Source organism: Lichenostomus cassidix, chromosome 4, assembly GCF_008360975.1.
Source record: "Lichenostomus cassidix isolate B80296 chromosome 4, HeHo_3.0, whole genome shotgun sequence".
Taxonomy (NCBI): domain Eukaryota; kingdom Metazoa; phylum Chordata; class Aves; order Passeriformes; family Meliphagidae; genus Lichenostomus; species Lichenostomus cassidix.
In genome coordinates this window covers 60,073,140-60,090,796 of record NC_139484.1, presented here as the reverse complement: position 1 = coordinate 60,090,796, position 17,657 = coordinate 60,073,140, and the positions used below count along the sequence as shown (strand labels likewise).

Here is a 17,657-nt window from a genome sequence, read left to right as displayed (position 1 = left end):
CACATTCCTTTCAATTCCTGTATAAACCATATTATTTTCATACTCAGAAATCAGAAAATAAAGGGGTGACCCACAGGCCCAGAAGTTCAAGACGTAACAAGGACCAACACTGCTGGACTGCAACTTTAAAGACAAAATACAGAGAAACAATAAATCCAATGTGAAAAAGATAAAAAATTATAAAACATCAGATAGAAGAACATCAGATATAGGGCTTGCCTGTTTGGATTAACACACATTAAAAAGCAAGCACTATATACTCCTTTACCAAAATATCATTTTATTCCACTGCTAGAGGCAGAAATTGCACATGCAAACACAAAAGTCAGGGAGAAAGTCAGCTAAGCCATCTCACCAGCTCTTTCTGGAGCAATACAGAAAACAACAGATATTTGCTTTTGGCATCAATGGAGAAAAGGGAGTTTGGTCCTTTTTTTCTCTAAATATCTTTTTCTCCCCTCTCTGAGTCAGAGGATTTATAAATTTTATTTAATTTTATTGCAGATAATTCAAGCCTTCCTTCAACAGAGGAATAATCCTTTTCATGGAGTTATGGTGCACGCATAGTAAACAGCTTTATATTTACAACACCATTACACCCACCCTCACAGCACTGTACAAGAACGATTACCCTCATTTTTTCATATCAAAATCTAAAGAAAATTGTTTAGGATTGCTTAAAATGTAAAATATTGTAGGTTACTCAGTCTGAAACCCCTAAAATCTGAATTTCCAGAGTGATTAGCACTTCTGAAGTGTCGGCAGCACATCCCACTGACACAGCTACACTCCTCAGGACTAAGGAATTGCAATCCCAGTCCATATTCTGAAAGGAGGCAGCCTCCTACTCACTAGAGATCCCAAGTGCCCAGAAAATACTATTTTTGCCTGTCACTTCCCCCTCCCTCTGCCATCATGGAGAACATGTTCCCCAATAATCTGTGTGCAGCCCTTGCTGTGGCAGAGAGAACCATGGAATCATGGAATTTTTTGGGTTGGAAAAGTCCTCAAGGATCATCAAGTCCAGCCCCAGCACTGCCAAGGCCACCAGTGACCATGTCCCCAAGTGCCACATCCACATGGCTTTTAAATGCCTCCAGGGATGGGGACTCCACCACTGCCCCAGGCAGCTGTGCCAATGCCTGACCCTTTACCTTTAGGGTAAAGAAAACTTCCCTAATATCCAACCTGACCTTCCCCTGGCCCAGCCTGAGGCTGTTCCCTCTCCTCCTGTCCCTGTTCCCTGGAGCACAGCCTGATCCCCAGCTGTTCCCTCCTGTCAGCAGTTGTGCAGAGCCACAAGGTCCCCCTGATCCCCCTTTTCTCCAGGCTGAGCTCCCTCAGCTCTTTCAACTACTCCTGACTCTTCACCAGCTTCATTGCCCTTCTTTGGGCACAATTATTCCTTTATATCCAGATATAAATATATATTTTAACACCCACGTATGTTTTTACCCCTTTGCAGTTGCCAAACCCACATCAGTGTCGATGTCATTGATCTTCACCTCAGTTTTCACGCAGCACAGATTTCCTGGTCCTTCCCATTCCATTTCTTCTCACGCAATAATTTCACTCTCTTTTTCTCTACCTCCACACCACGCTGCAGTTTGATGTGAAGGTCCTGTCTCTGCTGCACACCATGACAGGAAGGACACCAGATAAATCCATCCCACAACTCAACATGTGCCAACACAGAAGCCCCTCGATAACCAGAACAGATGAGACCTTACCAACTCAAAATTACCCCTTCCTGAGTGAAAACAGAGCTTTTTCAGAGTTCACAGTAAGTTCTTCAAAAATTTATCTATGCTACTGCCATAAATTTGGCCAAGTGTCATGAGGGGAAATAAACTGTGCACCCCCATTTGCATTAAGAACTCAGAAATATTTCATGTGCATAAAATACATGCCAAATTTTAATAATAAATTACCAACAAAACCAGAAATACCTGGTTTTAAATGAGCTCAGACTAAAGGAGGAACACTGAAGTTAAAGGACAAAGTAACAAGGCATTAAACATGTACTTTTGTCATCAATCAACTTCAAATAGGACTTTAAAGGAAAAAATCTAATAAGGAACAGATTTGTGAACCCTCCTTATTTCTACTTAAATTATCTCTGAGAAGCAATAAATGACAACTATCTCCACAATTTCGCTGCTAATAACTCACAGGTGACTTCATAGAAGCCACCAATGTATAGAGTGTGACAATTACCATAAGACCTAATTAAGCACATTGGCTGAAGTGTTTCAAATAGGTAGAATAGTTTGTATTCCATCTGATCACACTTTGATTGAGAAAATATTCTGATTATTCACACCACGGTTATTTGAAGTGTTAAGCCACAGAACACTTATTCTGAAATTTTAAATAATGAAGGAAGAGAAGTGCTAAATACCATGGAAAAAAATTGTAAACTTATTTTTAATACAGAAGAATTATCATGTCATATAATGCAGGGTTTAGTGAGCACTTTATACCAAATACAAACTGATCTCAATCAATATGACTGACATGGTAAAATAAATATTCTGTAAAATTATTTTCACTAGAAAATACAAACTTCCTTTCCCTTGCTGAAGTAATATACTGCTAGCATGAAAAGCAATCTTTTTTCCTTCACCACCTTTTTTACACATTACATAGTTTCCCTAGCCTGGTGATTTTTTTTGTTTGCTTGTTTGTAAAACATAAAGGTAAATTCACAATCATCCCACCATCAATAGCTATCAATTTTGAATTTCCCTGGAGTTTAGGGAATATCATCTCTGTTGCAAAATTAGGTGTGAATAAATCTCATTCAACATCTAAGCAGTGAGTTAGAAAATGGTTAATACAACTGTTTCAATTTCTGTACCCTTGTAAGTCAGAGGAGAAAGTTTTCATTTATTCTCCTAAAACGAGAAAGAGGAAATTCCCCAAAAAGGCTGTTTTCCCACATGTAATTATGAACAGAACACATTACTATGGCTATACATCTCCCATATACATGCATGGTTCCTGCAACATCACAGAAATTGGAAAAGAGTTTACCTGAGGAGAAAATGGATGAATATTCTCATAGAGGCAGGGGACAATATCAGATGTCTCGCACAGTCTTCACTACATTTATTTTCACTAAGCACAACGACTCTCTTTGCATTGAACAACAGCCTTTTCCAGAAGGCAGCAGCAGCATCATCAGTTTGGGACTGAGAAGTCACATGTTTTCTGTCCCTGTTTGTCAAACCTTTGCTGTCCATAACGTGCAAAGTTCCACACAAAAGCCAGAGCACAGTCAGACCACGCAGGGACATTACTCCCAGGATCTTACCAACCAGGCGCCTGTGAGCTGAGAAGGCCCTGAAAACCCTGCAGAATTCCTTAAATCTTAACCCACAGCAATTGTGCAGGAACAACCACAGAAGTAAGAATAGATGCAGGAGACAAGGCCAGTCCAACAGGCCATGAGATGAACCACCTGCACTACACCTCCACTTGCAGCCCTAAATGCAGCAGGATTGAGCAGCTCCTGATTGCATGTGACAGATGCTTGCATTGCAGCCTTGTGCCCTAATCAAAGTGAAAAGGACACCATTCCCTAAGAATAACTTGAACAAATCTTTGCCTCAAGTGAGCATGAAAGACGAAAACATTTTAAGATACTGTCTGAAATAATGTTTTTTTTTTCACTGCCTGAAGAACAATCCTCACATAGGAGACAGGAGAAAATCATCAGACAGGAGTGGTAATGAAATTAACAGCTAAACAATTAGCTGTCAAGAAAGTTGTTTAAGCGAAACTGTATCTATTGCTGGAACAGAGGCTGCAGCACTTTGCCCACAGCTGAACTGACTGCTATCAACTCTGTTTGAAAGATGCTTTTTCCATCTCTTTGATTAACATAATTCATGATTCAAGTTGAATGTTAATGTTTCCAGGATGCTGAACTCCCCTGCCATCTTAAATATTTTGTCTTGCCTTCCTGACTTGCCAGACAAACATGATTTTACCATTCAACCAAGCCCAGATCTTGGTCACAAAAATAAACTGCCAGAATAATCAGTTTCCATTAGAAAGTGGTTCCATCTAGAACCATGCAGCTAGATTTATCAGGGATCCTAAGGATAACAAGAACTTGTTTTTCTCAGTATCCCAGCATATGAGCACAGATAACTCATTAAAATTCCAGTCCATTAGCAGCAACCAACTATTCCTCACTAAAACCAACACAAATCATTGTTTGCCCTTTGCCTCTGCAGTCTGAGGAAATGGATGTGAATGAAGAGGGAAATTTGAATCCTGTGTAAGAACAACTTAGTTAAAAGCACGCGGATTTTTGTTTTCCTTTCCCACACCCAGCTGATACTCACATCGAACTCATTCAAAGCAGCAGCCAGCTCTCCTATGCCAGTGTGGCCCTTGTTCTCATCGGTGGGCGAGGTGGCCTGGGCAGCATTGGAGATGCCAGCAATGGCTTCCTGCACCTGCTTGAAGACGTAGTCCCTGTTGGCCCTGGTGGCTGCGACGTCGGGGTGGCGCAGGAAGGCCTGGGATGCTGTGTACAGCATGGTGGCATTCTTCTTCAGAGCCCCTCGAGCTGCAGCCATCTCGTCCCTGCAGTGAGGGTCTTTCAGTTCCTACATGGAAACACGCAGGTGTCAGAGTGGGCAGTGAAAGGTTTTGTGTTAGAATGTATTGCTCTGAGCATGCAGGAATAAATGCTGGGCAGTGGTTTGGCAGAGGTGGAATCAATGGCAGAATCCACCATAAATCACAGGAAGAATTCCCCTCCTGCCCAAGGAAGTCCAGTCCTTCTGTGTCACTGTAGCTGTGACATTCAGCTCACAGTATCTTACCAGTCTGTACACTTCCCTTTTGCAAAAACCCACAGAATATGTATGTAAAGCATTCAAAATTACTCTTCCTGATCAGCTGGATTCCATCTGCTGATTCCATAAAGGCAATGCAAGTGCAACAATCCCATAGCAGCAAGTGCCTTATTTATCTAATTACTACACCCATGTCCTTTCTAAAATTATCATAAGGTGGACCTTTAAAAAATTCAAAATTAAATCATTACATAGATGAATATCATAGAATCACACAATTAACTAGGGTGGAAAAGACCTTTGAGATCATCAAGTCCAAACTATGACCTAACACCATATGGTATTAGTTCTTAAAGACCTACTAAATATGCCTCTCATTATTTCCAGCCTACCCTTCATGTTTTGCTCTATTCCTCATATCATTTGGTGTTTGTATACTTAGTATATCATGACAGATATCTTTTTTTTTGTTTCCCCTGACAACAAGAATCTGATGCTGCACAATATGTTATCAGTATAAGATGGTACTGATTGTTGTTATTTAACCCATGATCTTTTTTTAATTATAGTGGCTATCATACTGCCCTTGAAAGCCTCACAAACTCTGCTGCTCTAAGAATATTCATAAGGAATAAAAAAACATTATTACTTCTATTTTAAAACGATGAACAAACTGGGTTTTTGGGGTTTTTTGAACTGGTTTGTTCTCCAGATAGTTCATACATTTATGGTCACACATGCAATCTATCGTCAACACTGAAGAAGAACCCAGATATTCTGGATTTAAAGGTTCTACCCATTGATTAATTTCAACCACAGATGACTGACAGGTAGAAGTCTTAAGAGAGAATTTTTTGCCATATTCTTGTATCTCTAACAAGAATTTAAGAGACATAAATATCCATTAACTTTCACATTTTTCTCTTTTTCCCATATTTACAGCTCTATTTCCACAGGTGAAGTGTCTGAATGTACAGAAGAGTGTAGAGAAGAGTCTTTATATAGTGACTAGATTCTACATTTTCATTTATTTATCTTAGTCATATAATTTTCTTTCACATAGTCCCGCAAGGAGCAGGGAGTTGGGCTTGATGATTCTTACAGGGCCCTTCCAATTCAATATATTCAATGATTCAGTGGTTCAATTTCAGTGGAACTCTAAGAAATGCTATTTTTCATTAAAAAAAGCCCCACAATCATGATTCAGAAGTAAATTGCCATTCCTGTAATTCAGAAAATAAGGTAAATAGGTGGATGAATATGGAAAGCCAGCTTTCCAAACCCAGTGTGCAAAGATGACACATCCTTGAATTATTGGTGATATTCAAATGAAATTGGAGAGATCTTATACAGCTCTATAGTGTCTTGAAAAGAATGGTATTCATGGGAAAGTTACCTTTATTGCAAAGATGTACAATTACAGGCCTTGAAAAAATGTTATCATGACTTTCTGGTCTTTTTTTCAGGAGGCCTTAGCACAGAATAAATGGATAAATGAGTAATCTTTTTTAAAAAAATCTTAATAATAATGGTTTTAAGCTCAAAGTAGATTTCTGTTCCTCTTGAATTTGAATTATACTGAACTAGCAAAGAGCTCGTGCTTTACCAGCTGTCAGAGTGACCTGAAATCTGCATAGGTTAGAATTAAATGGGAGTAATCATCAAACTAAAACTATCCTTAACCTCCTGAATCACTTCCCTTTTCACCTTTCAATCTGTTACTAATTGAAGCCACTTGGAACATACTCTTAAAGAAACTGCACTTCTGAAAAATTTCCTCACATTCAAAAATAATCAGTGTGATTAAATTACAGGCCATGACACAGCACTTAATTGTTCACTGTGCACTTTAAACAAGACTTGGACATAAAATACAGACTTTTTCAGCCAAGAAGGACTTTTCTAACCACTCCTGTACTCACCTGTTGTCGTCTCGCAGCGACATAGTTCAGTTTTACCATTTCCTTCCCAAATTCCTTAAAGCGATTGGCTAAATCTTGCTCATTTGTTGCATTTTTCACAGCTTCTAGTGCCTCCTCTACCTACAACACAATAAATCAGCACTTTAATCCACTCTTTGACAAAGTCTGTGATTATTCCACCTAATACTCTGTCTTACATGGACCCAATTTAGGTTTCACATCCATCACTGTACAGAGGCTTTATGAGAGTCCCACAAACTTTAATTAGGTTTCTTAATAGAGCAGCTGTCACTCTGCATTACTGTCCATTTACTGTGCTTTGGGAACATGTAAAACTCCTGTAAAAGATATAACTGGATTAATTTCCCCACTCACACTTATCAGATTAAATATTTAGTGTCTGAGGGGTTTAAAACAAAATAGATGAGTATGTTCTTAAAGTGTGTTACAGGCTTTGTGCGAAAACAAAGGAAGTTAATTATTCTGGACAAGAAAAAATATTTTAAAGGGAAATTCAAACTTACCATTGAGATTTAAATTTACCCTGATAAATCCAAAATGCTGTATCTTTGTGAAATAAATTATAGCTTCAACCCAGAATACATGTATTATTTCTTTTTCTCTCAGCTCTGAGCTTTCCTTTGGTAGTTATTAAACATTAAGAAAAGAAACCTCACCTGCAGTTATTCAGTAATGCTGTAACTAACAGGCAAAGACATAAAACCTCAGTTATACCAGCAAGTTAATCCACCAAATGTATTGTGAAACTTTACCTTATGCAAAGCAAGAAAAAATATCTGAAGGGATAAAATGCTCTTTTCATGCAGTAAGTAAAGGAAACATTACTGTGACTAAATGGGAATTCAAAGTGGTACTTCTCTCCCTCACAAGATAAAAATCCAATTCCAAGCAAAAGCATTGAGAACTGAAAAGATTCTACTGATCCTTCTTGCTAAAAGCTATTGCTTTTAGAGTAACATGCATAACAAATTTTCTCATCAAAAAGAAAAGGCTCATTGGGATGGGGACAAGTTCCTGTGCAAGAGCAGAGGTTTGCAGCTCTCCACACACTGGAGAATCGATAAATTCAGCAGCAGCTGGTGTCTAATAGTTTAGAAAGGCACAATTATGTGCAGAACCTGTCTTTTTATTGCTTGAGTTGCTCTGTGTTTTCCTGCCACTGAGAGAGTATATTTTCATTTTGAGCTTTTACCTACTTACTGCAGATTTACAAATTACAGGGCAGTAGAGTAGCAAACTCATACATTTCTATTGGAAATGCATAATTCAAGAACACAAATTCATAGCTGTTACGCTGGAAATTATAAACCAAGTTACTGCAGATTTACAAGCTACAAGCTTATTCAGAATCCAAATCACCTCTTCTTTTACTCTGAAGAAGAACAGAGTTTTTTAAAAATGAACTGACCGCCTTACCATTAACACAAATTGCAAAAGCATCGTTGTATTAAATAATCTGCTCTTGCAGAACTTCTCGCAAAATATTAACATTTTCCTTTCTTATCAAGAAACATTTATATTAAAATACCTGCAAGTTTCATCTTTGGTATGTTTGTAACGGCAAGCCACAGGCATGACAAACTGACACACGTTTTTCTAAGTCCTGCTCCATATTAAACAGAATTGCTGAAAAGTTTGTCGGAGATTCCACTCTGATAATCAGATTTCAAAAGATGGTGATTGTGCTCTGTCGTGTCAGTCAGGGATCAAGACCACAGAATTCCAAAACTAAGAAACCAGTTACGAGAAATACTAGAAAGGACAGGAGCAAAAGCTCCTTTTTAATGATATTTTTATTTATGTTATTACTATCATAATTTCTTTTTTACAGATTCATACCGGAATGAGTTCCCTATCCTTGAGAAAACATGACTTCTCTCAACTGAACAGATCTGTTTCTCTGATTAACTAGCCCGGACTTAATTACGAGAGATTCATAATTCTCTAAGAGCATGACCACATACTATATTGGTAGATGGTTTTTTAATGTCTCACCAAAGTTTCTGCAATGACCACTATTCCTAATTTTAGCAGTGAAGAAGATAACCCGAATGCAATGACCAAGAGCTCTTCCAGAAAGCACCTGCATATATTCCCTCTAAAACACTAATTAAAATGCACCATTTCCTGGGAAGCCTCTGACATGCTTTCAGAGAAAACTGATTACAGTACAATTCAGCATAAATCAGGCTTCATTACTTTGACATGCAGAATTATTTTAGTTCATTAATTTTATGGTTAACTTACACCAGTCTTTCAAGGTTACCTTTGAGTCAATGAAAGAGCTGTTCTTTTGTTAATTTTGAATAGTATAACCACTTTTTACCCTAGTAACTTATTTGTCTCAAAGTAGTTAGCATTATAAAGTGGTTAAGATAAGGATATTTACATGTTTAATCCTCAGAAATAAATTGCCCTTTTTAACATGAAAATAAAACTCAGAGTTAAGGTCCTTACGTTGAATTTTGCTGCAAACAACCAGAGATTGCTGACTTACTGGAAACAGAACTCGTAATAGCATCAAATAAATGCAGAGATTACAAACCACACTGCCAGACACTGCTCTGGCAAATGCAGGGTGCAAACTGTGCAAGTAAATACACCCACTTACAAACCAGCATTGGACATTTGTATTTTACATTACACAGTACTCTGCTGCAAAAGAAATCTCAGATGTGAGAACAGCATTTCTCATTGCCTCTGTAAGAGCTTGAATAGAAATTCTCATAATAATGTTCAGAAAAAAAAGCTGTTCTTTATGATATTTAAGTGTTGGCCTTGCTAGGAAAGGACAATTTGAATTACAGTTGCATGGAGCATTATGGAGAAGAAAAATTAAAAGCATATTTGAGAGAGACACTGCTTACACTGCATGTAACCAGAGCCATGTGCTGACAATTCTGAGAGCAGCATTCTGCTCACTAGAGCAGAGCTCACTGTGCCGAAAAATCGGCCTCTTTCCTTATGAAAACTGTTTTCCAGCTATTCAGGTTATCTGCACAGCTTGCAAGTTGAAGGGTTCTCACTGTTTTTCCAGAACATGACATTGTTGTATAGTTACACTGTTAAAAAGACAAGTTTAAAAAAAAATAAAAGAAAAAAGAAAATACTTTTTGAACAGTTGCTAAAAAGGAGCAACTCTCCAGGTCCTCTGCTAAACTCACACATGCACTCTGCAGGCTTTAAATACTCTGGATATGATTTTCTGCACAATTTTGTTTTGTTTCAGAGGTTTTTGTTGATTTGTTTATGCAATAAAAATGTAACAGTGCAACAGCTAGGGAGGGTGGAAAAAATACATTTCCCAGTTTCAACTGAAAATCCTTTTAATACTCCTGTATAAAAACATCAATGGTGGCAGTCAAAAGTGAATATAAATCTACCCAAACTATCTGGCAATCTTTAATTCCACTTTATTCATTGATTAGACAATTGTACTGTTGTCTCACTCCAAATTAGATATTCAATCTTTAGATATATTCAGAAGTCACGCAGAGAAAAAAAGAAGAGTAGACAACTGTAGTACCTAAATTGTGCCACAAGATAGCAATACTGGGAGAAGTAAGCACTGGGATAAGGTGTGAGGGGAGCAAATGCTCCAGTTTAGGTCAGAGAGATGTTTAACAGCAGTATTAGTCCAGTCACTCAAGAGATCTGACAAATTTTGCTTTAAGTGTCCAAATATTACTTTCTTCAGAATTAGAAAATGACTGAAACTAATGCAGAAATGTGTTAACTCCTACCTCATTTCAGCACTTCAAGAAAAAAACAGTGAGAAATAAGGAATGGGGACAGTTCCATTCCTAGCTGATTTACCCCATTTTTCAACACACAAAGCATGCAAACCCAACAGAGAAGGTAAAAAAGGCCTACGATTTTGAGGTGTGAGAGAAGCCTCATGACATCAGCCATGTCAGCCAGGATGAGCAGGCGAGTGACGGCCGAGAGCAGAGCGCGGGCAGCGCGCACCATGGTGCCTCTCTTCACCGACGAGCACGGATCGTCCGCAAACTCCGACGAGGCAATGCGCATCGTTTCTCCTGCCATTGGAGACACAAATGGGCATCTGGTTAGGTTGCAGTTTTGCTATTTTTATTTTTCCAGAAAGTATAAATAACTCACTAAAAGCTAAACTAAGCGCTGTTGGGAAAAAAACAGAGAACTGCAAAACCCTTGGGTTGGAAGGGGCCTTAAAGACCATCCAGTTCCATCCCAGGGACACCTTCCACTATCCCAGGTTGCTCCAAGGTCTGTCCAGCCTGGCCTTGGACACTTCCAGGGATCCAGGGGCAGCCACAGCTTCTCTGGGCACCCTGTGCCAGGGCCTCAAACCCTCACAGGGAGGAATTCCTTCCCAATATACCATCTAACCCTGCCCTCTGGCAGTGGGAAGCCATTCCCTGTGTCCTGTCACTCCAGGCCCTCATCCAAAGTCCCTGTCCAGCTCTCTTGGAGCCCCTTTGGGCCCTGGAAGGTGCTGGAAGGCCTCCTCGTAGCCTTTTCTTCTCCAGACTGAACTGAAACTCTCCTAGCCTTGCTATGATTCATAGATTTTATATTAACCCAAGCTTTGCTGTTGTTAAAAAAGAATTCTGTTTGTCTCCAGTGCAGTGCACTAGAAGTGCTTTTTTTTCAGAAAGAAAGTACTTCTAATGTGAAATCAAAGCATATTTACATGTCTTTTAAGACCATTACAACAACATTAAAAAAATCATAGATGGCAAAACTTCCCATAAGACAAAACATGTAGTGGGGGAGAGACTTTAGACGGCCACAGTGATTATTTCCCATCAGAACTCTTATTGCACTTATCATTAGGATTGCACGTTAATATTATAATTTGCAAGCAGTGTATCTTGGATGATAAGCTGATAATATACAATTTCAAAATAAAATTCAAGCGGCTCATTTCTAAGGCAGCACACTCCTCTTAGCTTTCCATAAGGTTGGCAAAAATCTCAAAGAAGTTTTTAGGAGACATTTACCAAACAATCATTGTCAGATAAAAAGAGAACAAAACAAATTTCTAAACACATATAAATGTTATATTGCTCAGCATCACAGAGCTGAAATTCAAAGTAAAACAGAAAACAAGGTTTCTGTGGAGGAGGACCACAGTTTGCTGTCCATACCTTCCCATGCATTTTACCTGTGTGCCAAAAATCACTGAAACTAGGAGCAAGGAATTCTGAGGCCAGAAAGATTTTTCTGACACATACTTTAATTCAAACAGTTATTTGAAAAATTTATTAACAACTCTTGGCTGAGAGTGGGCTAAAAACTGGGAATAAAACTTCTAAATATTATTATTATGAGTAAGTAACTCAAATATGTCATGTAAAAGGAGAGATAGAGAGCAAGCACAGAACAGCTGAGAGCCCAGCACGTAAGCAAGGGTTAGATGTTGAGTTTCCTAACCTGGGAATTTGATCCCAGTGGATGACTGGCTTCATCTAACCAGTGTAACATTGTAAGGCATTCTCTTCCCTTCAATTATTTATTGAAGGAAACCAACTATCGCAGTTTTGTGAAGAGAGTTAGCTCCAAAATGCACTTTTGGAGCACATTGAGCTGATGGAGCCCAAGGGGACACACACAACCATGTGAAATCCCAGCAAGGCTTTCCCTGATTTAAGCTCTAAGTTAGGTTCAGATGAGATGGAAGTGATTCTAAGCAATCAGCAATAAAACTCATATAAAGTGGAAGTAGTGAATTTTAGAGAAATCTAGGCTGAAATGGCAGCCAATGCAAGATTTGGATTTTGCAATCAGATGCCTGCAAATTGTTTAACTTCCATTTCAGTGCTGAAGAGATTTTAGCATTTTCTGCCAAATTAGCAGTGTCAAGCTTCAGATAAATATTTATATTGAAGTATAAAAGAAAGAAATAATATTCAATAATCAGCCAGTGGCACCTGGAAAGCAAGAAATAAAATTATCTTCTGAGTCTTGAATATCCAGGGAGATCCCTAGCAAAAAGACTGGAAAATCAACACTCATGGGTAGAGGAAAAATGCATAGAAGGGTCAAAAGAAAAAAAAAAAAACAGTAAAAAGAGCTTATATTAGCTATTTAACCTTGGAAAGCTCACATTAGGTAAAATAAATCTCCAAAATAATGAAGCAAAAAGTATTAAACATAATTATCAAATAAGAAAACCAAAAAATTGTGAATATAAAAGGTCACAGCAGGTCATTTAAAACTTAAAAATACCTAGTAGTTCATAATTTAGAATCTAATAACCAAAAAAACTGGCAGCTATGAGGAGGAAGGCTCGTCTGTCTCGGTGCCAATTAACATATTTTAATCCTTCTAAAGCAATGTTATCAAACCACTCTTATGCCAAAGGTAACACTGGAGCTTCAGCTAGCACAATTATATTTTAGAGAAACCTTTTTATCTGGAATAAGTCAACTCTACTTTCAGTTACCCATTTCTTTCCAAATTCATTTCAAGTTGTTCTGTAATCTATATTAAATTACTTTCAGTGAAAATTGGGTCGACACAAGAAACACAGACATCTGGAGTCATCAGGTCTGCTTCCTTGCCACTGCAGTCAGTCGTGTGATAGCATAATTAATAATGATCTCCATATGATAATAGCTACACTCATAAACTTATCAAGCTTCCATCTTAGAAACAGCTCAGATATTTAACCCCAATTAATCCTATGTGAAGTAGGAAACTCATTCCAAAATGAACTCCAGAATCTGACAGGTTCTTTTCTTTAGAGAGACACTTTAATGCCACGCTGCCTGTATTTGCAGATAATTTAAATCCATTTCTTCTCATGCCCTATTTGTCCTTCAACTTCACTGTGTTCCACTTCCACTCTTGTTCCTATTGTCCCTTTTTGGCTTTGTGCATTTTTGTGAGGAGTCCTGACAGATTAAAGGCAGCACTTCAGTCCCCTCTAATTGCACAGAATATCCACTTCCACAATCATTACAGCAACCCCACGAAACAATTCTGTCTCTGGAGTACAAACTGTAAGAACTGCAGGTTTCTAGGACGATTTGCAGCTATGAGGAATACTCACAGAACCACAGAATCTCCTGGGTTGGAACCACAGGTATCACTGAGTCCAGATCCTGCCCTGCCCAGGACACTACAACCACCTCACCATGTCCCCAAGAACTTAATAACTGCAGAAATCTATCAACAGGTGATTGCAAAGGTCACCAAAAAAGCTACTGAAATTTCATGAGCAGACTTAAGGTAAAACATCTACCTGTGAGGAAAGGAATGAACCAAGGCTTTCAGTGGTTAATAGACAGAGGAAATGCCATTTTCTTCCAAAGCCTTGAAGTGTTTATTAAGAGACAAAAGACAGGCACAGAGCAGCAATCTAGAGAACAGCTATGATCAGTAGGGGATGCTGACAATACACCAAACACCTGGAAATAATTAACGGAACAATGACAAATTGATTGGATGCACCACTCCTGAGCAGTTCTCAAATGGAAGAAATTAATAAACCTACAGTCTAATTAATCCCTTTCTTTTAGATTTTTCTTTCTGTTCTACATGTCCAAGATTAAAGACAGAACAACTGGTCCGTGACATAATTGAAGTATTTTAGTGTTGCCCTTGTAATTAGAGCAAAAGCACTGTTATGAAGCTATCCTAAATTATAATAATATATAGACCCAAACTGAGTTGCAGATTCCATATAAAAGTGATGATGACACTAACTGATGACATGATAGATCTGAAGAACCCATAATTGCTAATAAGGCATATTTCAATTACATAAGCAGGTTTTTAATCCTTTCATCATGGATGTTGTCTTGTTAAGAAACTAAAGCAAACCTTTCAGGGATGCAAAGATCTGCAATTTTATTCCCTTTGGATTAGTCTAGAAATTCATGAAATAGAGCAGGACCACTCACAGTCCATCCCAATATACATCTCAACAGTCAAATTTTAAGAATAACAACTTCATCTGGTCTTGGATGGTTGGTTTCTCTCTGTCTATATTCCTCCTACCTCATTTATCACATTGATTATTTACCACATCTCTTAAAACATCATATTTTGTTTACAGTACTTTAAAATCCAGTCTCCACAACTAAACATGTTCATTTCAGTATAAACCTCTATTTGACATTATCAGAATGTGGGAAGTAATTTGTAGAGCATTTTCATCCTGCATACTATCCAAATACAAATATGCATTAAAAATTCTATTCAGAATTCCAAAAGCTTCACATGAATGGCTGTTTAGTCTTCACTTTCCTTAACACCTTTTTTTCTGCGTCTTTACTGCTGTGTTCCCAAAACTCATTTCCTCTCCCTCCTGCAGTTGAGATTTTGTTCTCCATCTGTGGGAGAATGACCACTGTTCCCATCGTTTTAATGGATTTCAAGGCCACAAAAGGCCATCCATGATCAAGCCTGATCTTTTCCCATCACATTTCAGCTCTTAGAGCTGTATCTCTCTGGAACTGATTGTACAGACAACCCAGTTCACTTCAATTTGATTCACTTTACATTTAACATTTAGATAGAGGGATAGAAGATGAATCACTCTGCATTTTAAAGCACAATGGATATCCTTAAATCTAGTATGTATTTTAGATTCAATATTCTCTCTCAGATACAAGAAGACACCATATTATTCACTTCATAGACCATTAAAATATGTAATTTTAATTAGCTACTTCTTTCCTAAGGGACAGTAAAATAGCAAGAATACAGAGTTTTTAAGATATTTAGCCACATATCTATGACAATGTAAGACAATTTATCCATGAATGCTATGTTTTAGAAAGAACTTTTCTAATTAATAGTCAGATTAGCAGTGCAATTGGAACATCACTGATACACTTAAGTACAATAAAACACCAATTAAATTTCAATTCAAAACTGAATTGTTTGGGATGTGAGGATACATTAGCATTTCTAATCCCTCTTTGTCTGCAACTCAGTTACTCCATGGATTAACACCCTTGAGGGACAAACTAAACTGAAAAATCTAAAAATCTGAAATCTCTAATTAAAGTATATTCTTCTTTACCCAAATGCTGCAGAGCTGCATCATGAAGCACATTCAAAATTATTAGAATATTCATCACCTAAAGAAGAAACTACAGTGGAAAATTCTAGGAAAAGTTGCCATCTTTCCAGTGAACTGTGCAAGGTACATTTATTAAAATAATTCTTGTAAAAAAGGACTGAAATGAATGAATGTGACAAAGAAAAATCTGTACATCCTAATGATTAACATATTGAATTTAATAATGTAATGGGTTTCTGCATAACAATTTATGAATTTAAATAGAACTGCCCTTAATAAATTTGAATGAATGTTCCAGGTATAGAAGGGAACAACATTTGAAAACCACCCAAAATTTCCTAGCAGGCATGGAAAAGGAAGCTGTCCAAGAAAATGACTTTGCACTGAGCATCAGGCACACAGATTCCATCATTCTGGATATTGTTTTCATTCTGGGGCTGGAAGAGGTTAACAAATACTATACAACCAAGCAAGTTCAAGGGTAGATTCCATCTATGCCCAAGGCACCATGGACTAAGTTCAAAATCATAATTAGAATCAGCTCCATCACTTTTTGTTATCACGTAAAAAAGAAAATACCCAATGAACAGTTTATTTGAAATTGATTATTTTTTGAGATTAGCTTCAATTCAAAGTGTTAGTATTTTCCACCAAGACACATTTTCATAACAAAATTTATCAAAAAATCCTACTGATCTGTGAAAAGAGGAGCAGCAAGTTGCTAATGTCAGCTCATGGGAAGCCCTGTGAGAAGGGGGAAGGATTGATGATGAGATTGATCACTCCCTAGTCCCTAAATTATCGACTCCCTCATTCTTTTAAGGGTCAGTTTTGTATCTCTGCTAATTTAATTTATGCTTTTCCTTACATTTAGATCCTATCTGAGTGTCTTGACAGAGGCAGTAAGAGAAGCAGGGGAACTGCTTAATCTGGCTATAAGTAAAAAAAAACCTTCCCACAACCCCGGCTGGGATTAAGAGAACAGGCACATTAATGCTGGACAATTTAGGGGTTTGCAGCCAAGAGAGAAAAATAATAGGAAAAAATCTGAATATAGAAATTCAGAAAGATACTCCAATATGAGAGGGCATAAGAAAGGAGAGGAGCAGACCAGGGACAGTCAGCAGCACAGGAAAATCTACGGTATAGGCTTACAAAAAAAAATTATGAGGAAAAAAATGAGAAAAAACAATACAAAGAGAGCATTTCCAGGTTTACACAGAGCAACAAATAGCAGGTGCTATTTTATTCCTTTTAAAAATTTATTTAATTTCTTTGATTTGTTCATATAACCTGGACACATTGTTTATAAAAAAACTGTATTTAAGACCCAATGCAGTTGTTCTTTTCAGCATAAAACAATTTACCAATCATGCTCAAAGCATCAGCCTATATGAAAATTTACTTTATCTTTCCAAAATTGGGAGTTACATTTAAAAATTAATTTTCCAAGACTACAGCATTTTTTTCATTGGATTTTGACTTGGCAACATTTTAGTATCCCAATAGTTATTTGCCAGTTTCAATGGGAATTCACATGTATGTTGTGATACCTATGTGTTAATATAACAGCCCTTTATATAACTATACACACTGCTTGAAAGTTTAAAAACTTCAAGAGCTGCTGTGCAGAGAGATAATGAGATAACTGAGCTTCATGGTGTGAATTTACATTCCAGAGCAGAGACCAAAACACAAAACTAATCTACAGCCCACCATCAACACACAGAAAGGCAGATTGCTGTTGTGCACCATAAAAGGCTCATAAACAAGACATGATTATCATTAGATTTTTAATGAGAACTGATAGAAACGATCATTAGTCTAAGTCTGTATAGCTAAAAGAAAAAACTCTGGTTGAGTATTTGGACTGTCCTTTAT

General features: G+C 37.6%; 1 protein-coding gene across 2 annotated transcripts in view; it reads right to left on the bottom strand.

Moving 5' to 3' along the window:
* Positions 1–17,657, bottom strand: part of CTNNA2 (catenin alpha 2) — a 448,404-nt gene that overhangs the window by 330,203 nt on the left and 100,544 nt on the right. For both annotated transcript variants that reach the window (XM_085059503.1, XM_085059504.1), the window contains exons 4-6: positions 10,631–10,797; positions 6,737–6,856; positions 4,356–4,622 (exon numbers count right to left, since the gene is read on the bottom strand). In XM_085059503.1, the coding sequence (XP_084915629.1) occupies positions 4,356–4,622; positions 6,737–6,856; positions 10,631–10,797 (554 nt within the window). The remainder of the gene's footprint in view (positions 1–4,355; positions 4,623–6,736; positions 6,857–10,630; positions 10,798–17,657) is intronic.